At 44.2% G+C, this 24,478-nt stretch overlaps 1 protein-coding gene across 1 annotated transcript; it reads right to left on the reverse strand.

Annotated features, from left to right (window-relative positions):
- Nucleotides 1–60: 60 nt before the first annotated feature.
- wnk2 (WNK lysine deficient protein kinase 2) lies at nucleotides 61–23,387 on the reverse strand. The gene is given in 29 exon segments (XM_035151712.2): nucleotides 61–2,549; nucleotides 2,871–3,193; nucleotides 3,305–3,349; nucleotides 4,165–4,263; nucleotides 4,735–4,971; nucleotides 5,046–5,278; nucleotides 5,385–5,974; nucleotides 6,083–6,147; nucleotides 6,272–6,329; nucleotides 6,759–7,630; nucleotides 7,796–7,954; nucleotides 8,045–8,087; nucleotides 8,218–8,388; nucleotides 8,474–8,590; nucleotides 8,683–8,845; nucleotides 8,940–8,989; nucleotides 9,150–9,698; nucleotides 9,880–10,272; nucleotides 10,692–10,724; nucleotides 11,661–11,771; nucleotides 12,365–13,243; nucleotides 13,354–13,649; nucleotides 13,969–14,221; nucleotides 14,867–15,086; nucleotides 15,248–15,336; nucleotides 16,289–16,446; nucleotides 17,180–17,400; nucleotides 17,931–18,103; nucleotides 21,790–23,387. Coding segments are annotated over 29 exon segments (7,554 nt in total). The 5' UTR covers nucleotides 22,474–23,387; the 3' UTR covers nucleotides 61–2,279.
- Nucleotides 23,388–24,478: the final 1,091 nt, after the last annotated feature.

The following is a 24,478-nucleotide window of genomic DNA, read 5'->3' on the forward strand; positions in this document are numbered from 1 at the left end:
CTTATCACAGGGTGAGGGGAGCAGAAACTCAGCTAATATTTAATTACATGACAAATACTGTATGGTGTCAAGCAAAAAGGAATTTATTATCACTGTCTTCAAATATGTACAGCTTCTCTGGGAAAACTGGTGATACAGCAGGCAAAAGCAAACGTACAACTACCTTTCATGGCAAGCGTTGAAGAGACACAGGAGTTACTGTGTGAAGCACAAAGAAAATAGCTGCTTAAAAGAAAAAAAATCTATGTCATCATGAAAGAAATTGTGCCTTTAAGAGAATTATTCATTTTAATTTTAAAATATTGTCATTTTGTGCAAACATGGAGGAATTTTATCAGGGCACAATCAAACGAACTCATAAAGTTCTGTTTACTCACCACAGGGAGTAATAACTAAGCCTGTGCAAACTGCTGTTTAATGATTAAGACTAACTCCTGATGATGCCAATGATGTTACTGAGGTGCATTATGGGAAATGCGGTTGCCAGCGTTTCTGGATCTTCACCCATGCTTGAGAGTCAGAGTATCTCAGCCTCTGTTGTTCTCTTGTGAGACCCCCGGCTGTACTGAAACATAATGACCCATTTAACTAAAACAATAAGGTAGGAATACTATGTTAAAGTTAAAGGGGATGAAAGAGATGAAAATAACTGTTTTGCTATGTAAGTTATTATACCAGTCCTACTTCTAAACTACATCGATTTTTGCCACTTATTTTTACAGAATACATCAAATCACCGATGCATTCAACTAACGATTCCTCTGAGGGAATCATACAATAACCTCAAAATTAAAGATGTTATTTTTCGAGGCTGTACTTTTGAAATAACTGAAGCGGTGATAGTGCAATATTTGTTGGAGATCTTTCAAATGAATCCAGCCACGATAAATACAATTAGCTGCATGAGCCGGGTGATTGTGTGAGGCCAGCGTCTAATCAACACAATTTACAAAACCTATTCATTTTACAAAGAGTTGTGGTCTCTCGTTAGTTCACATTCTTCATGACTGTGCCTGTAACGTCCTCATATCATCAGCATGTATCAAACAGCCACCAGCCAAACAGTAATCTCTTAAAAACCGCAAAGGCAACGATATACAGTATAAAGCTACAGACTGCATTGGTAGAGGTATGGGATGATTATGATTTTTGACTCGTGCGCCGAGTCCTTCAGCCCTCCTTGTCGTATGATTTCAATACCGTAAAATCCTCCCGTGACTCACCACATCTACCTGTGCACATTCAGAATATCAGTGTATTCATGCAGGCTGTGGTGCAGGTGGCAGAGCAATCCCACCAAAACTAACTCCGGTGAACAAGGAAAAACTTACAGTCTTTAAATAACCTAACTTGTTTTCTGAACATTTTCTTACAATCTGTGATATTTGATGAGCTGCAACCACGACCTGATTATATTACGTTCCATCGCTAAACTAAATGGGTTTTTTAAAATCCACATTCGTTATTCAAATCGTTTAATTAACCTTTGGAGGTGAAAGCATATATATGGAATATCTAGTGTCTGCTTTGAATCTAAATGCTTTTCTTCAGAAAACTGAAACTGCAATTCAAGGCACTCTCGCAGGTGTTTTTTTATTTTTTTTACACCTGAAGATAAAGTTCAAATTCATTCAAATCAAGTTTCAAGCGCTTGTGCTGGAAGCATTTCATCGATGAAGAATGAAACCTGTCCTTGGACTGAGAGAACAGAGTAAAGCAAACCGGCCCTAGTGACCAGGAAGTCAAGTCTTCACAGTGACGGCATGATGGTGACTAATAGGTTGTTGCATTAAGACACGTAGCTGCAGCACCGACCTATTGATTACCTAATGATAACTGTACAAACACAGGAGCTATGTACAAACAAGAATTCATATATATACACGAGTCAGCTTATATGTAGGGAGGGACATGAGCAACATAAACATGAAATATTTATATAAACAAAGCGTGGATGGACAGTACATTATGTACAGTGAGTGGAGACGTACGGTATGTAAGCACTGACTGAAATCCGCACTTTAAAGCCTGACTGAGCAAACTATACATCTTTAAATGTACTACTACCAACACGCTGCACACAAATGTGATGTACAGTATGCACATGAGGTATGTTGATGCAAATGAAACATAGAAACAACATAAAACTTTCGACGGGTATGTACATAAGGTAACTTACATGCTGGTTAGATATATACAGTATATGCACATAAGATTGACTAGAACTATAACCAGATTTGTTTTTGGTAAAAGAGTTGGAAGACACAATGCTACTCAGGTTAAAGAGTCCTGGCTTTGGGGTCAGGCGGCTGATATGATGGAGCTGCAGTGGGGCTGGGTGCGTCCTGGGCTGAGGGCGCAACAGGAAAGACAAAAACTCCTGAAGGAAGAGGGAAGGAGGACAAGGCCCTGAACGGAGTGGGAGAGCGTAGCTGATAGCAGGGATGGGGCCCTGTGGAGGGGCTGGTCGTCATCGTTGACCTGGGGCTGTCCGGCCATGTCAGGGACCGAGTGCAGGCCTCTGGACCAAGTCCTGTCCATGAAGATACCTGAGAGAGTTAGAAAACAGCTTAACTACACAGATTAACTGCTATATAGGTAAATACACAAACTATAGACACAAATGATGATTTCATGTCTTTTTTTCATATTATGTTTTATGAAACGCCTCTTTGTATAAGTTCTGGCTTTTGTGAACTTGCGGCCAGTTCCACTTTGAGCACCCGTGCTTGTTGTGTAACCTCTGCAGAGCTTACTATTAAAAAGACTCAAAGGCAACTCCAGTCTGGGAATTTCATTATTTCAAATCTCAAGATGAATTTCCATCACACCTTTAACACATATTGTTACATTAACAGCATGAAACTCACATATGAAGCACTAGCCAGTTGTCTGTGTGTTCGATGCACAACCTGATCCCACAGCTGCTGCCCGCTGATGCTCAGAGAGTTGGTGCGCGGCCTGTGGGTGACGATAAGAACCTCCTGGGCCCAGTCGTCCATCAGCCGCTGCAAGTCTTCAGGCAGATCTTTTTCCCTCGTGGAGGTGCCCGTGTATGTGCCTGTCTTGTTGTTGCTGTTATTCGCCTGGGCCTGGGCCAGTCCCATCACCGGCTGATGAGGAGGAGGTGGAGGAGTGGCACCGGCAGGCAGCTGCTGTGATTGATTGAAGGTGCCTGCTCCGGCTGCAGACCCTGCACACACACACAAGCACACACACGCACACACACACACATATTTAGATGATCAGACTCATACGAGGTAACTAGACATTTAATGAAATTATTTTTAGTCATTTCACATACTGCTGCCGCGGTCTTTCCCAATACACAGTCTCTTCAATGTTGTCCCTATAAGACATAAAAGACCTTTTAACATCTCCATTAGCAGGTAATAATGATCATTAACAGAATGTAAACAAGGTGCAAAACAAAGCTGCTGGATTCTGCCGCAAAACCAAGGAACAAACTCAAAACAAACTAACAAATGGATGAACAAAGCAATCAGTCCCCGGAAACAAGGCGGTATAATGTATGTATTAGGAAAACCATGCAGGTGAACCAGGTGAGAGCCATGTCGATGTGCAGCGTTGAATTATTAGAGAGATGGAGAAAAGAATGAGGATCGAGAGGTTAAAGGGAGATGAGAGATTAGAATTTTAAAAGCAGATTGATGTCCATGTGGCATGCAAACCTCCACAGCCTTGTAATGTTAGGTGGATGAGTCGCAAACATGTTAAAAGGTGAATAAAAAAGCATCAGCATCCATAGGAGACACTTAAATTGTGAGATGACTATTGTAATGAGCAGTGAGCGTCCAAATATCCAACAACAAGGAAACAAATAGTACAAATATATTGTAGTATTAATTATTAGTTATAATATAATTTTTTATATTTTAATATTGTCTTAGTTTTGAGTAAGGTTTTTGAAATAACTTTTAAAAATAGATATAAAATTTAAAAAATGAACTTCTTCAAAACAAACTTTACTCTTCAGAGATTTTATCAGAAAATACAGGACGAAAGTAAGTGACGAGAACGACGTGAAGCAACAAAAAAATCCAGCAGTGTTACAGAAAACTATTGCTGAGCTAAAAGAAGAAAAAAATAGAAAATATGGAGGACAAATGAGTGAAGATATGCGGGAAGAGAAGAGATACAAACAGATAGACAAAGACACAGGCCCACTGAGAAATCTAGCTCGTGGCTTGCTACTGGATTTATAGGTGACTCTCTCAGATGGTTGAGGGTAATTAGACCAGCCTGTAGAGGAGTATAATCAAAGAGGGAGAGAGAGACACTAAGGTAAGACGAGCACACATTGAAATATCCGACCTTATCAAAACAAAACACCACAGACAAAGTGTTTGTTATAATTCTCTGCTGAGTCTAAATGTTAACAGGATAGTTATTGTTACCTCCGCCAAGAAGGTTATGTTTTTACCCCTGCCCGCTGGTTTGTTTGTTAGTTAGTTAGCAGGATTTTACAAAAACTACTAAAAAAAATTCAATGAAACTTGTTGGAATGATGGGACATAGACCAGGAAAGAACCCATTTCATTTTGGGGCGTGGGTTAAAGGCGTTGATCCAGACATATTTGGGGGAATGATATTTGAGCAATTTGGTGCAGCTCCAAATAAAAGTGTGGTTCTAGCAGATTTAAATGCAGAGTGTTGCACCTTGGCGGAGGTGTGCGCTCTAATGAGCTAAAAGACTGTGTTGCTAGTGGTCACCTTGTGCAGGTGGAACTTGTGTGCTGGTACCGTCTCCGTGTAGTCCAGCGTAAATATTATCTGAAGACAAAGAGCCCTTGAGGGAGCAAGGCTGCTGAGTCTGCACAGGTTCTGAGGTCGAGCTGGGAATGTGGCTCGTGCACGACCGTGCCCGGCCTTGTGAGGGGAAAGAGCCTTTGGCTGGAGAGCCATTTAAACTCAGTGTAGGCTCACCTATGCCTGCAGCAGCAGCAGCAGCTGAAAACACACACAAGCATCAGAGTGGTGTAGTCTTTTCTTCTGCACACTGGAGATTCAAAATAGACACTCACCGGATCTGCTGGAGTCACTACTTTTTGTTGTGACATTTCTAAACTGTTGGACCAGAGGGCTGAGAAGTTTGCCAGGCTTCAGCTTGTGCCTGCTCGACCTCTTTCTACGGCCGTTATGCGGTGCAGTGTGAGACAGACCCAGGCCAGGAGGAGCCGCTTTGCCCAGCCGGTTATATAGCAGTTCCACCTCTCCCCGCTGATGGGCCTGCAGCTCAGAGATCTCCCTAAGGTGTCTGAGGAGATCAAGGGAGGAGAATACTGGTCACTTACAAGCTAAATAACAAAATATTTGCATGTAAAGACACTTAATATGGCTGTAAGATAAACAACTATCCTTACTTCTCCCTGAGTCTCTGCAGTTCCCTCTTCATGTCTGAGTCATCCATCTCTGAGTCATTATCGCTGCTGCCACAGGCTGAGCCATGCACGCCTCCATGCCTACTTGGTGAGTCTGAGCTCTGCACACTGCTGCTGCGCCCTGAGCGACGGAGGAAGGCCACCGCCCTCTTCATGAGGTCACTTCCTCTGCGCTCAGAGCGAGTCCGCTGAGATGGGGTGGCAGGGGCCAGCTTCGCAGGGCTACTCTCGGCCCCCGAGTCTGAGGAGAGGAACCGAGCATGGACAGTGACGTCCACAGGGACGGAGGGTGAGGTCAGGGCACGAGGCAGGGAGCCCCGCTTTGCCATGGAAGGAGGCGTGTCCAGGTAGAAATCAGGCGGGGCAGAGTAGCGGCTGAAGCGTGTACTCTGTGTGATGTCGTCTTCAGTGCTAACCACAGAGAAACGTCCGATTGTGGTGGAGGTGACCATGGCCTCAGCCTGAACATGTTCCTGTCTGTATCTAACTGGGTGTGCTGGTGAGGCAGCGCTGCTCCAGCTCCTTTGTTTCACATCTCGTCTGTTTGCCACTTCAGGAGGAACAGAAATGATCTGCCAAAAGCAAAGAGCAGACTCAGTGGTCATGCAGCATCATGATGTTTCAAATGAAAAGTGAGATCTACTTTCCACTGAAATGTGGGAGAAAACTCCCGTTCCTACCTTAAATCGACCTCTGGCTCCAGAGCAGGAGGCAGAGTGAGGAACGTGTCTCCTTGACATGGAAGCTGCAAAAAGTTCCACAATCAATCGATCGATGAAAACTGTACCACTGCAGTAGATGTACATCTAGTAATTCAAGTTGAAGACCAGTTATATTGTGTTGCATTGATGAGTGTAGGCTGCACATACCACACACGGCTGAGTCACTCAGTGTGGTCAAACTGTCCATTCTCTCTGGAATCTGAGGCTAAACGAGGTGACAGGGAGAGAGGACAGCAGAGACATGAGAAAATACAAATACAAACAATGAATTGTCCTAGGATGATACTTCGTAAGTATCAATATAATACTTCATAATAATATTTAGGATTGTTGGCAATGATGGCAATAAAGAGGTCCATATTTTGCAATAAATATATTTATTATTATATATATTGCATCAATGGAGACTTTGCCAATTCATTCTGCTTTTCATGAACAACATGCAGCAGCCTTAGTTTCCATGAAATAACATTGTCAATACAAAAATGTGACTAAATGTTTGAAAAAAAAACTACATTTTATTTTGTTATATGTCCTTGGGAATTTAGTTTTTTTAATATCAGTATTTTCTGATAATATAAATATTTATATTGTTGAAAAACTGACTGGCTTTCTTTAATGTTATCTTGCTTACCAGCTGTTCCCCTGTCCTGTAGCGTCCCTCCCCCATCGGCCCTGGCGTGCTGTTTCCCGACCCTCCCATGGCGCTGTCTGGACCAGGAGGAGACTGGATGTACTCAGTGCAGGAGCCTGGTGTCTCTGCAGCACTGCCTGATGGGTACATGGGGGCATATTCCTGGTATAGCAAGTTCCTTAGTTTCTCGTCCAGTGTTTTTATGGTGCTATCCACAAAGCCCCCGCGGCCAAGCCGTCCTTCGCCATCTGACTCACCGGGCCCCGCACCGTGCTGGGATGGCGCTGGGCTCTGGGGTAGCGAGGACACTTTGGTCCCTCCCATGCTGGAATAAGGCTGGTGGAGCACCACAGGCTGCTGCGGTCGCTCGCTTCGTGTTGCTGAGGCGTAGGAGACAGACAGCGGCTCTTTGGCTGAATCTGGCTGCTGGAGAGGAAGTGGGGTCAGGGGAGACCCACCCTGTGAACCGCTCACATCCAGAGAAAGTGGCATGACCAGAGGGCAGCAGGGCACCTCCTCAGCTATAGAAACAGGACTCATCATGTCAGGCATCTGCCGAGCGGCGTGGATCGGGGAGACGGGTCCTAGAGGGGATCCTTGTGACTCATCGACTGGGAAAGACGCATGTGTGGATGATGGGGGCACATTCTGAGCCCTTGCTGGCTGGGCCTGATGCACACTGGGCGGCACAGAGCTGCCAGCAGGCTCCACTGATGATACGGACTGGAGGGTTGGGGGAGCAGACACAGGAGGGGACAGAGTGGCGAAAAGAAGTGGGTCAGTGTTGGACATTATTGGGGGACTACAGAATCCATACACGTCATAGGAGAAGCCTCCACTTCCTCCGGACATTGTCGAAGATGAGCCGTCTTCTGCGGGAGGAAAAGAAAATTCAATTATTTATTACAAAATTACAAAGTCATCAAAAGCCCATGAGAGCTGAAAGATGTCTTTCCTTCAGCTGCCACACGATAGTGCTGTTTTCCCATGCAGCAGTCAGACACTAAACTGCAGGAACTCTGTAGAAACAAAGTCACCTCTGGAAGGCCTCGCAGTGCCACTGCAGTCTGCAGGCTGGGTAGTGGTTGAGCTCCCAGGAGACTGTGTAGCCGTGCCATCAGACGGGGTCTCCTGGCTGGATGTGGGGGTCTCCTCTACAGGGCAGATTATGAACCATCTTTTCCCTGTGTGAAGAACTGCAATCCGAGAAATCTGACAATTACCACCCAGAGCACTTACAAGTGAATATGACGCATGCAAAAGGATTCACTGGGAATACATTTTACCATTCTGCTGATAGACAGGCTGAGGTGCTCCAGGCTGCGGACTCTGCAGAGTGATAAACAAATGGATTTTACTTGCCACTCTGTATTTATTTGACTATAACTAGGTCAATGTATAAGCATGTGTACTACATCTGTACAGACTATATTCATATTTATAGCTACACTTCTCTCACCTCTCCCACTAACCCCTCAGAAATCTGGCCTTGTGGAGGACTACAACTCAAGGTTGACGCTCTTTCACCCTCTATATCTTCACTCAGCATGTCCTCGGCTTTATCCACGATGTCCTTTAGCTGGTCAATGAAGATCTCCTTCTCTAAGAGTAGGATAAAGCCATTGTCCACCTGCAGGCAAAGAGTTTTTAAACAGTATCAGAAATATAACCAATCGATAACACAGAATCTACTAACTGTAAAAGGCTGAACTCACCATGTAAGTGGCAATCTCCTCCGGTGCATCTCCATCCAGATCGAATTTGAACGTCACCATTTTGTGATTGTGAGTCTCCAGCTGGCATTCCACCATTTTATCTCCAGTGTTGCAAACCTTTGGCGCCAGAGGTTACATTTTACTATAAGCAAACATTCAGATATTAAGAAACTGTAGCTTCAGTTGTCAGAAGTGGCACCGTGACTCACATTGAGCATGCTTAGTTTGGGTTTGCTTGTCTTTTCTTGGCGAGAACGTGTTCAGGCAGACTTGCGGTGGTGTTTCCTGGGTTTTCCATCGCCCTTCCCCACACTGGCCAAGCTGTCATAGCCATCGCTCGTTTCCTTACCAGATGCCACATCAGAGTTGAGACTACAAAAAGAGAAAAGTTTAAAAATGATTAATCACATATTCAGGTTGTTGACGCATTTTCATCACATAAAGTTCACTTGAAGAGGACACACACCTGTCATACGCATAGCTGGGTAAAGATACTGGTTTGTCCTGAAGCACATCCTGTGGACAGAAAAACAGGTACATGTGTGAATTTGAAAGGCAACTGTGTTTAACATGCTTTCTGAGTAATAATCAAACGTCACTGATTTTATCCAGTTTAAAAAATTTGCACAGATTAATATCACACTCAAAAATGTGCAAACGTTTGCTTCATTCACACCTCAGCACTGGCCTCTTGTTGAAGGGTGCTAGATGCAAATGTTGTTTCGAGGTTTTGCTGAGTCGTGGCTAGGCTGGCACACTCAGGCAGTGACACTGCCGTCTGGATGCCAGCAGGCTGCAGAACTGGAGCAGAGCCTGAAGCTGCGACAGGAGCTGAAGCTGGAGCAGAAGCTGGGGCTGCAGATTTACCTGGGACTGGCAGGGTGAAAGGGATTGGGCCCAAGACCAAACCTGGGACCGAGTGATGCGGTTTACCCATGACAGAAGATGAGTCAAGAGATGGGTCAAAAGTGGGACCTGGTGCATAGACTGGTGCTTGAGCCGAGGCAGGAGCTATTGAAACCTGTATTGGGACTGAAGCTGGAGTTTGGGGTATAGCTGCAGCTTGGCCTGACACTGGGACTGGTGTTTGTTGTTGTGCTGTTTGAGTTTCAGCATGTACAGTAGCTTCTGCATCTGCTGCGATTCCCCAGAGAGGAGTCTGAACACCATGCAAGACAGGGTGGACTGGAGCCCGAAGCTGAACGTCTCCCAAGTTCGTCTGTACCTGGAAGAAAAATAGCACATTTAGGGAATTGTTCATCAGTCTATACAAATATTGTACATCCCTCAATCCCCAAACGCATGCCCTGCGTGCATTACACGAACGGATAGGACAGACCACCACCTTAGTACTACAGATTTCCAATGACCAGCCATTTACATTGAGAACTGAGTCAAATATTCACCTGGACAGGCTGCTCAGCCAGTTCCTGCTCAGGGTGGGGGGCGGGGTATGGGGTGGTTCGTACCTGGGAGAGAGGTAAGGGATGGGTGGTATGGAAGCCGCCCTGCTGCTGGGGCGCTGCAGGCGACATGACCATGGTGAGGAGTGGGATTGGGAGTGCCACTACAGGCATGTGTTGGGGTGTGGACAGAGGGGTCTGAGGGGTGCCTAGAGTGGGAATAGTGGGCATGACAGCATGAGGGGTCAGAGGGAGGGAGGGATAGTGGGGTGAAGGTGAGTAGTAGGTGCTCAACATAGACAGGCCACTGCTGCTGTAGGCAGATGGCAGAGGAGCTGGGGAGAAGGGAGGGGGCTTGTGGCCCCCTGTTTGAACAACAGGATATGGTGAGGGAAACTGGGAAAGAAAGAGGGGAAAATGGATATACGATGAACACCAGTCGATAGAAATAACATTCACACAGGCCCTTTATGAACTAGCCCTGGAACCTAACCATCTTAGGATGTTTATTCTGTCTCAATCTTAGTTTTATCATATGTTTGTGCTGATCTGGAGGGGCAGGAGTGGGGGAGGACTGGAGAATGACTGAGGAAAACTGGCAGATATGTCAGGAAGACTCAGCTGAGATGTAGACTGGTCAGCAGATAACAGCTAAGGAGGGAAATTAAAAATATTCCCTTTTCACTTTGATAAAACTAAACAAACTAATTGGCAAGATGTTTTGGTCTAAAATAGAATGATCCACTTAATCTGTGTGTTTTTTTGTCTGTGTGTTCTGTAGCTTGACAGTAAGTTATAAACGAGCATGGCTCTACCTGCGGCAGGACGGCAGCTGGTTGAAGATGACACTACAGGGAGGAAAGACAAATGGGAAGGAAACACAGACCAAATGAAAATCCATGCACATACACACACATATACAGTAAATGATGAAGCGTTACAGACCACTCAGGTGCACTGTGTTCCCGCCTCACACACAGATGATCTACAAATACTGTGTATTCATATGGTTGCCATTAAATTGCACATTAACATGTATGTAAACTGTATGTTTGCTGAACACCCACTAGAGAATTAGTAACTTAGGATGTGAAATAAGCAAAGTGAATTGAGTAGCCAGTAATATACAGCTAGTGCACTTTCAACAATCCTAACTTGTTTATTGTATGTACCGCTCTAATTTTTGTTGAACACATTTATGTAAATTCATTCATTTGTTGTAGTCTTTTCCTGGGATAAGCACTTATGTTATTATCACTAGGGCCACTTAAAGGAATAAAACGATTAAAGTCATGATATGATAAGAAAAGGTTGTTAATTTACAAGAATAATGTCATTTTAGAGGGGAAATATAGAATAAGGGGCAAATATAGAAGATCAACCAATCACCTGCTTTAAAATTAGGAATATGGAGCATCTTGTTATGTTATTCGTTATTACAGCTTTCAGGACATCGAAAAGATTGACTATTCTGAAGGGAGAAGTACATGGACATGAAGGAAGTTTCCTCTAGACATCTTCGTCTGCGTCTTCTACGAGTGTGTCACCACCATTTTTGCGTCTGTCGCATGTTTGATGCGTTGTCAACCCCTCCACTCGTTCACGATGAATCCAGTTCTCACATCAGATTCTCCTGACTTTCTATGGACTTTATACGATGGGACAAGGCGGGGAAAGTCCGCAGATAATCCGGAGCCTCTCACTCTGACTTTTGCGTTTACACACGCACCACCTCCAGAGAAAATACGTGCATGTCTGAAAGCAGCTTTAGATGCATTCAGTACCTGCTCTTGTCCAGGTTGCGTCTGTAGAATGGGGGCTGCAGCCGGGAAGCTCTGGGCTGTCTGTCTCGTCTGGAGCAGAGTCGGGGCTGGCGTAGCTGGAGCAGAAACTGTCTGTCAGAAAAATACGAGAGATTACATTTATTGGACTTTGTTTTTAGACATGATAATACGACATGACTCACTATGAGATAGAGGATCATCAAGCACAATGATGAAATATTCAGTGCGGAATCAATGCAGGGTTAGGCATATATGCAAGAAACTAGAGGGATGTTTGCAGCTGCCACGGTTTAATCGCGTAAGATGAAAAGTAAAAGAGGAGCGACACCATTACTCTATCTTCAGCCATCCACTGAGTTCATGTTTGCAGCAGGCAATATTCAATAAGGCAAGCTGAAATGGAAAAAGGGGAGTTACACCATTAATCTATCTTCAGCCACCCATTGTTTTCAATGCCATACACTCTACTGGGACATTATTATATATTCTACCACGATCTCCTGCTGAGGTCTGACCTTATCTAAAAATGAGAGCAGATATTAAACCTTATTGTGGATTAAGCAGCAGCAGAGACTGGCTTTTGCACTTGGCTATTATTATGCAAAGTCCATAGGAGCAAAGCAGCTGGCAGATTCATGATAGACACAGCAGGCTGCTTCTATGGCAGTTATTAAGCCTGAATGGAGTCTCCTTCTCTAACCTACCAGTGGATCCGCTCTGCCTCTGTTGCTGTGTGGCAATGACAGCTTGTTCCTGTCCAGATATGGGCAACAGTGTGGTAGTGGGATCTCCAGGCTCTGACTTTTGTCTACACGCTCAAATACTGAGGAGGTGGGGCCCATCGGATGATTAAGTACTCGGTCAGAGAGGGTGGGAGTGCTGGTCCTGCGACCGACGATATGATGGAGACAGTGGTTGAGAAGAGTGAGATCTGCGCCTTCGTACAAACTCCGTGACCGCGCAACTTGTGAGGGCAGAGGAAGATTTGAAGGTGAGGTCAGCGGGGGTGAGAGACTGCTTGAAGGTGAGAGAGAGGGCGATGCATAAGGCGGAGGTAAAGTGACGGGAGGAGACTTTGACAGGTGAGATGTGTGTGAGCCTGGCTTAGACACTGGAGTAAACTGTGTGGATGCAGAGAAGGAACGTATGTGTGTGTGTCCCAGAGATCCGCCTCCCTTCGTCCTGTCTCTCAGGAGGAGAGACATGCAAGCCTTGCAGTGGCGGTCGGGCTGCGGGCTGCGGGGGGCGCTCGAACCCAGCTCTGAGGGAGGCTGTAAATTCAGGGGAAGGAGAGGTGAATTAAAATGTCTTGCTGAGTCATGATGGGCGGACAAGAGAGGAGATAATACCGACGGATTCTGAGCAGAGTTAGAGAACAGGTGATCTGTGGCATGCACTGAGCTCTCTGCGCTTTTTGGCGAAACCAGATCCAGTGACGGACATAGGAAGGGGCTTGTCTTAGTGAGAGGGTGCGTCCGACACCGCAACATCTCAACCAGGGAGGAGCTTCCACGCCTAAAACACACTGGGCTCTCACTGATGAGCAGGTGGTTATGGCATACAAAGGGATCACTGCCGTGATGCTGATCGGGTGTAATTGCAACAAAAAAAAGAACATAAAAATGTTGTTATTCCAGAACAAGAAAATCAAATTTAAGAAAGTTGCCACAGAAACGAGACATGTTTTACTCACTGTTTGAGACTGATAGGTCTGTGCTGCAGTTTGCTGATAAGCCCCAGGATGCAGTTGACATGTGCTCTGTGGATAGCCTCCCTGATGTAACTGTGTGGATGCTTGTGTGTAGTTGTCAAGTGGGGCCTGTGCTGTGGGTTGCTGGTAGGGCCCCTGGTACAGGTGAGGGTCGGCCTGTGCAGGAGGACTGTAAATCATGTGAGCCGTGGAGACGGGCTCCGGAGGAGACTGGTAGGGCCTGTTTTGCTGATTGTTTAGGTCGTCTAACTGCATGATAGAGCTCCCTCCACTGTCAGCTGTAATAACAGAGAGGAGACGTCATCATGATGCAAAAGAAAATGCCCTTTGCAGTAAGTACAAACACTGAGGAATGACAGGAGGACAAGACAGTGGAGTAGTCTCATTAAAATTCAAAAGGTGGTAGATGATGTCTCATTCCTGACTAACAGATTTTAGTCAGACGCTGCGGCCGCTTTACTGTTACACTCTTATGTTCATAAATACCAAGTCAATACCAATTACTGTTAAAGGCTGCATGCGTTGGACCAGTACTGAGATTTATTAGCAGAGGTCAGGTGACATATGATACATGTGTGTGTTTGCTCAGGCTCTTACATGTAGTAGATGTGGTGGTTGGCACAGTGCAGATGAGTGTCTGCTGCTCCCCCTCTTGGTCTTCATTATCTGCTGTGGCTAATGTGGCTCCCTGTGGTACACCAGTACTGGGCACCTGCAGAAGGTTCTGCTGCGTCTCACCATTTCCTGTCGAGACAGTGCGCTCCCTCTTCCAATTGAGGAGAGCCACGCGGTCTCGGATTGACTTCCCGACTATCTTGACGTCGCAGTCCAGAAAAAAACCTGATTCAACCTGGAGGACACAGGAAAGATGTGATAAATTCACAAAACACACATATATAATACAACATATATATATTCGCAACAAAGGTTTGCATGGGAGAGCAAAGATGAACAGACAACACAATACAGACCAGTGACCACGTTGTTATGTTAATAACAGGCTCTGAGACTGTGTTTCAAAGTAAGGACGTTTGTGTTATTAGACTGAGACACTGAGACCACATACAAGAACCAACAATATGTAGCGGAATTACATTCAATCAAGCTGCACCAAAATGCATAAATATCGGTATCTATATAACTGCTATTATAGCACAAAGTAGAAGTACTGTTGCGCTAATATTTCTTACACACTAAATACAGTTTCTATCATAAATGAGTGTGATGAATGATTGAATGGATTTTATGGTCAAGTTGACAAAAGAAACCAGCCAGATTGGCCAGTACAAAAGCAGTCAAGGTCAAAAAAGAGCAAAAAACATTTAAGCCAAATTAAATATAATGAGATCAATCACTTCCTCAAAACACCTGATTGATCAGATCTCTTGTTGTTGAAGTTAACAGTCAATAATCAAAAAGTCAAATGCAACAACTATCATCTGTTTTTACTTGCCAAATACAATTATTCTTTCTGTAACTAGAAATACTTGTTTACCATTTCTTGGGCGACGACCTCTGGGACCTCGTTCACCAAGTCAAATGTGAACTCAATAGCACCAGTGTCCTTGTATTTTCCCTTCAGCTTTTTAGGATCCTCCACCCACAGCTTCAGAGCAATAGATGATTTCTTCCCATCGTCTTCCTCATTGAGCTCCACCCTCACACCTGTATCCTCTGCAAAGAAGGCATGATTCAGGAGGTCCTTGATGGAGTACCTGCAGGAAATATACAATCACTAAAGATCACAGTGACAGGAAAATGTTATGTTGCGTAACACAGAGTCAAATACTGGCATTTATGTCACACTGCAGGAACCGAAACATCAACCCGTATCTACAGTACATATAAAGTGTGTCACAGGCTGGGAAACCCTTACCTTTCTTCCCATCTGTGACGGATACACTCCCCGATAATTTCCTTCATTTCAGGGTCGCTGACTTTACCGTAGCTAGCAGGTTTCACCCCCTGCAAAACAAACAAGCATCAACATGCCTCATCTTACCAACTGACACACTGCTAACAGTAGTACAACTACTTAGCACGTGACTGCATGACAGTGTCAAAAGTAGACAGTTTCTCCTAATCACACTTTTTCCAAAACATCTCAATACTGTGGATTAAGGAGGGTAATAGAAGAACTGTAATATTTAGTTAAAGAATTATTGGATCCACAAAAAACATTGATTCTTTAACTAGTGTGGAACTATGTAACCTTTGAAATAATAAATATTTCCTCTGACAAATTTAGAGTTTAGATTCACAGAATAATAATACACATCATTGCACAGGTCAATACACTCAAAAATTTTGCTACAGCCTTATTCTCTAGCACAACCAGTAGCTTTGGTGGCTATAACGTTAGCCAAGGTTAGCAAACCTGACGAGCAATGCATGTTAGTTTGCTGACTATATGAAACCTTTCTGTTATATTTAGCATTTTATGAAAAAAAATGCATTTTAGCTCACATTTAGCATTTTGTATAAGTGCCAAACCTTAGTTTAGCTAGTAGTTAAGCAATTTTGTTGCATCGCTCAACGGCTGTAACTTTGTAGTCAAGTGATCACTGTTTAGTTACAGAGCCTCACTTAAAAATTCCTGAAAATTTGTTTCTGTTGTCCATTTCATAAATATAAGTTGAACAACAGTGGTGTTTTGGCGGCAAACTACAAAGATTATTGAATTATTCCTACTTTGATTAAAGGTTTCAACATTTTAAAGACTCCTCGACCAAAAATATATGATAAACCCATGAACTAACAATCATGACTCATTGCAACCTTGTCTCCTTGTCCCTCACAATTGTGCATTAAATAAGAATAAACAAAAATTTGTGGTAAACAACCCTGGGTCAATAAAAATGTTATGTCACCAACTTGAGATAGTTGTATCAGCAGCGTTAAACAGAACTAAACTCACACTGGTGACTTTGCGGTAGATCTGTGCAGCATTCTGACACTCAGAGTACGGGTATTCCGAAGTGGCCATCTCCAGCATGCACATCCCAAAGGCATAGACATCCACAGCCTCGTCATAGTGCTCCTCATACATCTCCGGGGCCATGAACTCAGGAGTGCCTGGAGAAATAATTCAAGAGACGGCCATAAATTATGAACTCCCATGCGGTTATCAGTTTCCTTCTGTTTCACTGGGATCAATACTGGTGTCGAGGACTGCAATTCAACACGCCTTGCAAATCATTTTCTAATTGCTCAAATGACAGACAAGAGCATTAACTAGAAAGAATAAACTGCAAATGTCAGATGTTCTGTGCGAATTAAACACCGTAATGCAAGATATCACAAAAATATGTTTGATGATTCTCTAGCATTAAGCTATTTGAGAAAACTTTGATAAACCTAGTATTGGTTTAAAGTAAATACTATGCTGACTTAAACTAGATTAAATACTGTGTAAAAATAAAGGCTACTGACTGTAAAAATGTAAACTTATTTCCAATGAGACAAAAGTTACCTTTTGAGCGTAACATTTCATATGCCTAAATTAGGGGTCAGATACTTTTCTCAGGAGTTGGTGGAGACCAAAACAGAGGCAAAAGTAAAGTGAATATTGGAGTTACATTCATCAGGTAAACAAAATCATGACCCCAAAGGAACACAAATTTTGCTTTGTAACTGCTCTGTGCAAAATTGTAGCCAGTTTTCATTTTAACTTAAAAGGTCATGTTGTGTTTCCTGTTTTTTTCTGCTGCACCCAAGCGGCCCCAAAAAGTTATTGAAGTTTTGAAATAAATACTATGTTAGCCACACTTCAATAAAACAGTCTCTTTCCATCTTGCTGAGGACTAACCAATGACACTTTTAGCGAAGGAGGCCCTCTTTAGTGTTGCCAGGCCGAGATCTCCTATTTTGACAGAGCCTGTGGGGCCAGTGATGAAGATGTTGTCGCACTTGAGGTCTCGATGGATGATTGGAGGAGTCCTTGTGTGGAGGAAGTGGAGGCCTTTGAGAATCTGTCTGCACCAGCTCCTAAGAACTTTAGGTTTCATCACCTTGAAGCGCTTCAGATACCTGTGGGAGATTTACAAATACCATTACCATGATGGAGATGTTCCAGCTGACACCAGGTAAAGGCATTTTCATAATGTTAATTGGAAAAGTGACATATCAAGGTCTGTGCCCTGCTATATAAAATTGATAAAATATTTAGTGATTAGCTGTTTCCTCTTTGCTCTCATTAATAAAATATTAATAATTGTATTGTCTTTACTGTATGTTTAATTATTTTTAGTGCGATAAAACGATACTAAGATCACAACTGTTCTGTTAATATCTGTCTCCAAACAACATTAGATCTACTGTAATAGTGTCATTCATCTGGTATGAAACGTGATACACAAGATGTGGGCAGTCTAATGGTCATTACTGTAAGGTTGTTTTAAACTGACGAATCGAAGCAGCAATAAGAGACTAATGTTTGAATCTACTGACCAGTCAAGTATACAGGTGAAAAAGACGACATAAGATGAGGAGCAGACAGATAATCCTCAAATGTATCAATAAAGATCCATTTACAAAATGATTTCCATGTTGACTCTTACGTTTTTAGTGTCCCTGAGGTCATTAGCTCTGTCACCAGAACGATACACTTCTTCCCTTTCACCGGTGATTCCCAGAAGTCATAAAACCGCACAATGTTGGGATGCTGCAGAGCCTTTAACATCTCAGCCTCCTCCTTGAACCGCTGTCTCTCAACTTTAGACAGTTTCCTTTCCTGGAGAAAATAGAGAAAGACGATTTTATATTTTTAAATTAGAAAGCATGAATTCCAAATTCACCCACTCGTTTTTTCCAGTATTCTGGAGCCTGACCACATTTGCAGTGAGCTGGTGGACAAGGGAGGGGCCGGATCACTGTTATTTTCAGTGAGTTGTTATATTAAATGGTAACTGAATATATAAAATTCCTGTTCAGCCTTATTTAAATAGCCGATGTGTTGCTTCAGGAGTGGAAACGCCTCTGTATCGTGTTTAGAGTGAATACAATCTTGGTATTTTGAGTGGGCGGACATTTACGTATTTTATCACCACTGTGTATATAACACACAGCACTAGAACACCTCAGACCTCACAGTAGAATCCTGACGATATTTTCAGAAGACTAATTGTCAGATAGATAATTCATATCTGCTGCTGGTGAATTATGGAACAAAACATCACCATAAGATTTGATGACATGTAAAGAAATGGTGTTCCATCAAGGAAACATCAAGGAACACGTCATATTTTAAAGGAGTAATGTGAACAGTTGAAGAGTTGAAATCTTGCATCTTTGGGTGCACAAGCTGGAGTGAATCTGTGTATACTGGATCAATATTTTGGCCCCTGCCTTCCCTGAACTGTTGTATAAATAGTAAAACAGCTGACGGCGAACATCCTCTACATTTCTGTTTCTCTCCACTCAGCATGGCAGATACAACCCAGCGGCTTTAGTGCTACATGACCTCCAGATTTTCTCTCCCCCTCTCTTTCGTACAGACACTTTTTGCTTGGAACAATGAGGCTGCTCTTCATGTTTTGAAACCAGAATAACCCACTGTACTTCGCTGGACATAGATTATTGACTGACGGTGGGGAATCAGTTTTTATTGACAGCTCATGGTGAACTAAGTAGTGTGCAACCTAATGCATTTTTGATTATGTAAAGCTTTGTGAAGGATACACCTTTATTTCTATTTTCATAATCCTGCTTATTAGTGACAACAAATCTTTTGGACAATGTGTCATCTCTCGGATCATATCAACCTATTTTCTGGGCCGTGTCCAAACAGATTATTAAGGATGCTCTGCAGCGGTCTTAGCAGGGTGTGGCACTAATAACCCTGGATGACGGAGACTTCATTTTACACAATACAAACTGGGTAAAAAAAACTAATTAACACTGATATTTGTAGCTAATGGAGTGTGGAGCGGTCAGGACACAGTGTGATACACATAAATAAAGAACTCTTGCTTTGCCTCGTATCCAACACCACACTTCTTCAATGCTATCCTCAGCTGAACCCACCCTGTTCCTCTCTCCTCTCTCCCCTCTGCCTGTCTTGGCGCAGAGAGCTGTATCAGCATGATTCACTCCTAGATACTCTCCAGACACATCTGCGTGGTAATACCACAGGGGTATAACTCTGCATTTAGCATTCATCATTACGTCGTCAAACAAGACAAATAATAATGTAACGCTGAGACACAGAGGGGTAAAGTTTTTTGGCATTTTACTAAATCATGCTGTGTGATGTGTTAATTTCAGATAAACACCTCACCAGGCAGATGTTTGATCATCACTTAGTGGATAAATAAGTAACAAGACTATAGCTGTCTGGTCCGCTCACCACCAGACTCCAGCTCACTCCTCCTAAAGTCTGATTGGTACTTTTTTTTTATGACCATCCAGGTTTCTGCTGTCTCATTCTTAGTTTTATCCCCAAAGACCCCCACACACACACACACACACACACACACACACACACACACACACACACAGTATCTGAGTTGCAGCAGGTTTTTGTGAGCAAGCAACGCAGGCACGAAGGGCAAGGCCTCACCTCCGGGGACCGAATGGTTGAATCATCAGCAGACCTCCCCTAAGAACCTGCTCAGATGCCACACAGATGCATAAACACACACATACTGCACTTGTTGCATGTTGTTATTCATGTCTTCGCTGATCAATGTTAAAAAAAAATATTTATGTCTCTTGACAGATGATGGGACATACTGAAAAAAATGTAGGTAGGGCTGACATCTTAAACCAGGGCCATCACCATTTGTTCGGGACTGTCTCATCCACTGTATGGGAGACATGCAGTGATCGAGACACAGAGCTACATTACTCTGTGCACTATTACTTTTATTGGGGGGCTGACTTAAATCTAACAAATTACGCTGCAGGGCCGTGCCACAGAAACATTACTCTCAGTGTGGTAATTAATGGTAAATTAAAGGTTGTTTAAATGATGCTAAGGTGCTGATTCAGCCTGAGTCGGCTTGATTTATGTGTTTGGCTCCAATACATCTAAACACCAATATATAGGTACAATCCAGTGCATTGACTCAAACTAAAAAACAAGCGGGTTATAAAAATTTGCAAAAATGATTTGCAGGGGGACAAAAGTGTAGCCTACTGAGTTATATATACTTAGGGCAGAATAATGAGCATGTCAAAAATGCATAATAAAAGAAAGTAAAAAAATTGTTATAACAGAGTAATGAAGGTATAGCTAATTTATGAGCAATGTGTTAAAATAGTGGCTGTTACAACCAGTTACCACTTAAGTGAAGAAATTCTCATGTCTCAGAACCAGACAGAGAGGCTGGTTTTGTTGAAACTGAAGCTATATGAATGTGTCCGTACTGGAGAACACTAGAAAAATGCTGTCATTTCTGCAGCAGAATAACACTTCATTTTGTCGGTTTGAACTCCCCACAGTGTAATGTGCTCTGGACTGACAGCAAAAGCGTGGCACATTTTGAGTCGTGAAAGGGCAACCACTGTCTGCATGTCCGCCTCCATGCAGGCTAATCTGTCATAGTATCTAAACTGATCATTAGATTACCACATACACAGATTAGTGACACAGCAAGCTGTCACTGTTATGACGCTATAGGTGTTTTCTGTATAATACTTTTTAATCATCTTCTTCGGCTGACATTGTGGATAAGGAGCAGAATGTATTCAAGAGGAGGTCAATTGAGGCTTTGTAAGGTCTTTGCAAACAACTGGATTTAGTCCATTTTGTACCTGAACGCCTCATCATCTGTCCTGGTTATTTTTGAGCAGGTATTATTTTCAGCTCTAAATCTAGATGACTCAAAACTACATGATGGCGACATTCAGGCTATAAGAATTATGAGATGGTGAAAACTGAAAAGTTAAAAGCTAGATGTGAGATTAACAGACTGTCCCTCTTCTATCTGCAGCGCAGTCGTACTCTGAACTATTTTTTGGGATAAAGAACACAAATACCTGTGGCTGTACTGGTTAATTATGTTATCTTCTAGAAAGCTGAGACAGTTCTCGTATATTATCTGAGAATAACTTCCCCGGAACGTGTGACGAGGAAGACAAGAGGCCCAGAATAAGCCGACCACGATCCATAGACCCTGACCCGAGAGGATGTTAAATAAGGCCATTATCTGCTCAGACTGGAAATTTACTTCATTGTTATTTTGTCACTGTTTCAACTTCAGATAGAGTTGATTTAAATAGTTCAGGGATTGCGGGGGAACTTCTACCCCTCCACAAAGGCCCCTCTTTTGACCCCATGGAACCAGCACATTCATTAAGGACCTTTTGGAGTATGTGCCTTTTAAATATACAGCCAATCAAACAATGAATGGATCCCTATAATGACAGGATGATGTCAGATGAGTGATATTGACCGTGACTGGTCAGTGAACCCACCTGGAGTTCACACCAGGCCACTTCCACCCAGGTGTCGGTGTCCAGACCCTTGTAGACGGTCTTGAAGGACCCTCTGCCCAGCTCAATGTCAAACTTGAGGAAGCGGCCCCCAGGTGAGGTGGACACGGCCTTCATCCCGGGCTCCTCTTCGTTCTCATCACTTCCCGCTTTACCTGTGACGTCGGAGGGCACGACCACCTCGGCCTTGGGCTCGGGTTTGCTGCCGTCCACCTTCTCCTCGTCCGCGCTCACGCTCTCCGTGGCGCTCTCCTTCAGCCCCGCCTGGCTCTCCGTGCTGGACGTCTCCTGGAGCCCCAGGCGGGTCCCTTGGAGGACCCGGGTCCGACTCCGATCCACGATGGTCCGCAGGTCGATGTTGAGCACCGGGCTGCTGTTGACACACTCCGGCGTGTCCACCACCGGCTGCTGCTCCTCGGAGTCCGACACCCACAGACTCCTCCGGATGAACCTCTGGCGGATGAGCCCCCGGTAGTCCGTGGAGGGGTACGCGCTGGGGTCGCTGGCTCCTCGCAGGGCTGCGCTCTGGATGTTGACATTGTGGTCCGTCCCGTTCTCATAGACAGGCCTGCAGGCATTTGCGTTTATGTCCGAGTCTAGATTTGGTGCTGAGGAGAATGTGGAGCCCAGGGGCGGATCTCTACTTGAGTCATCCGGCTGATCCATGCCCGGTAACTAGTGAGACACTTACCGGTGACAGGGAGGAGGGTGATGGGCATGCTCCTCTGCCTCCCGGCGGCGCAGGGGGAGTTTACTGGCTTCCTGCAACACTCGCATGCAGTGACGCAGTTCGCCGGCGCAGGGTGTTGTGGCCTTACGTCTTGAATTTGTTCTGCACACTAAACATCCCGACTAAATGTTTCCAGCTCGGAGGAGGATGCGCGCCACCTCCTTGCTGCCACCTCACTGCTGCAGTCCTGCACAGAGCTGTCCAAGTTGAGCCTGTTGTCGTTGGCAGTTTAACCTATGGACGTGTTTCCTCCACATTGCATAATGTCCCCTCTCCTATAAAAACATGTGATCGGTTCCGCAGACAGATCACCGGCCTCACAGCGGACAGGCCAGGACGCATTAATCCTTCCAAAGACACATCACGGGACGGCCAAGTGCGCAGCTGTCATCCCCTCTGCGCGCTCATCGACCCGGGCTCTGGCTGGTGCAAACGAGGCAGGTGTTCCGGGTGAAACCCTGAATCGCCTCCGTGAAGTGTGACCTCAGCATCTCTGCATTGTTCCTCCAACTATCCGCACGTAGCTGTTTCTCTTGTATCCCTGCAGATGAGTGCTGTCCTGTGCAGGATGGACACGGGCGCTTATCAGATTACGCTCACTGCGCCACGGTTTCCCTCAGGTCGGAGGAGGCGTCTCACATCATCAGCGCATCTCTCTGCTCATGTACGGCTCATGCGGATGCTGATGTCTTGGTAAAAGAAAATCATCTCTCTGAGGTTTGAGGAAAGTGGGATATTTCACAGCCCACGCCCCTAGCAACAACACGCAGGCCTGTCCAATAAGTCGGCACGTTTTTGGACGACACCCTCAGCAGCCTCCGCTGTGCGCCGCCGTGTGGACCGCACCACCTTCCGCCCTCACCGTGACGCGCTAAACCCCCAGTGGGAGGATGCGTGTCAAAGCGGACCAAAGGGGACTCTTCTTGGAAACATATAAGGGCTACTGGATGAAATAAAGTGGACCCCATGTGAATATTCTGCCATAAGGACCCCACGGTGAAAGGCAGGGTGTGGGGAGGGGGATTTGAAATTCTTCCACAATGATTATAAGATTGTTTTCCCACCTGATCAGGGGCGCAGTCTTTACTGTTTCAATGGTCTTTTGCATCCATGCACACTTTTATTGTTATTTTACGAGTGTTGTACAGATAACACTAAAGCTTTAATTGACAGAAAATATAGTTTGTAATAAAGAAATGATATTCTCCAATTCGTATACCATTATATAATTTCCCCTGACACGATTCATTGAAGAAAAGTAGTTGTTAAATATAGTTAATACGCCTGGTTGAAGAGTTTAAAGTTGTCTTTGTTATACATTGCCGCAATGTATAAAGAAACACGGTTTGTGCTTTGTTCCTGCATCATTTGTTCAATGCATTTAAAATGCACAAAGTAAATGCATTAAATAAATAAAGTGGCTTTTTTTAGAACTGTAAATAATGCAAAGGTCAGGGGTGGGGCAACAAGGGCATGTCTTTTGGCTTGCTCATTTATCTTTTCATTTGAAGAGAGTGTAACGCGATATAAGGACAAGAAAACCTTGAAATTCTTTCTTTCCACAAGGATGAACCTGAGGGGGCCGTTATAAATTGTATTGGATCAACCCTGAAGAAGAAGCCTGCCCAGATCTCCAGGGAAACCATGGGAATAATAGGAAGCAGTTAGTGGGTGGGATCAGGCCCGGGAGGGTCAGTTTACAATGGGACACCATGAATGTGACCATCAAAGTGCTGTGTGGCCATCCCATTCAATTGCTCTTTTTTAATGGTCCCATATGGCCACATGTGTTCCACTGGGTAAAGGTCCAAGCTGGGTCTAGATAAAGCAACTGTTCAACTTTATCAAACATGATACAGAATTAACAAGAAGACTGGATGAGTCGCTTTATTGCTAAGGACCCTCCGATTATTTTATGAAAAGTTTTTGTTTGACTTGAAA

The sequence above is a fragment of the Hippoglossus stenolepis genome, chromosome 3, assembly GCF_022539355.2.
Source record: "Hippoglossus stenolepis isolate QCI-W04-F060 chromosome 3, HSTE1.2, whole genome shotgun sequence".
Classification (NCBI taxonomy): Eukaryota; Metazoa; Chordata; class Actinopteri; order Pleuronectiformes; family Pleuronectidae; genus Hippoglossus; species Hippoglossus stenolepis.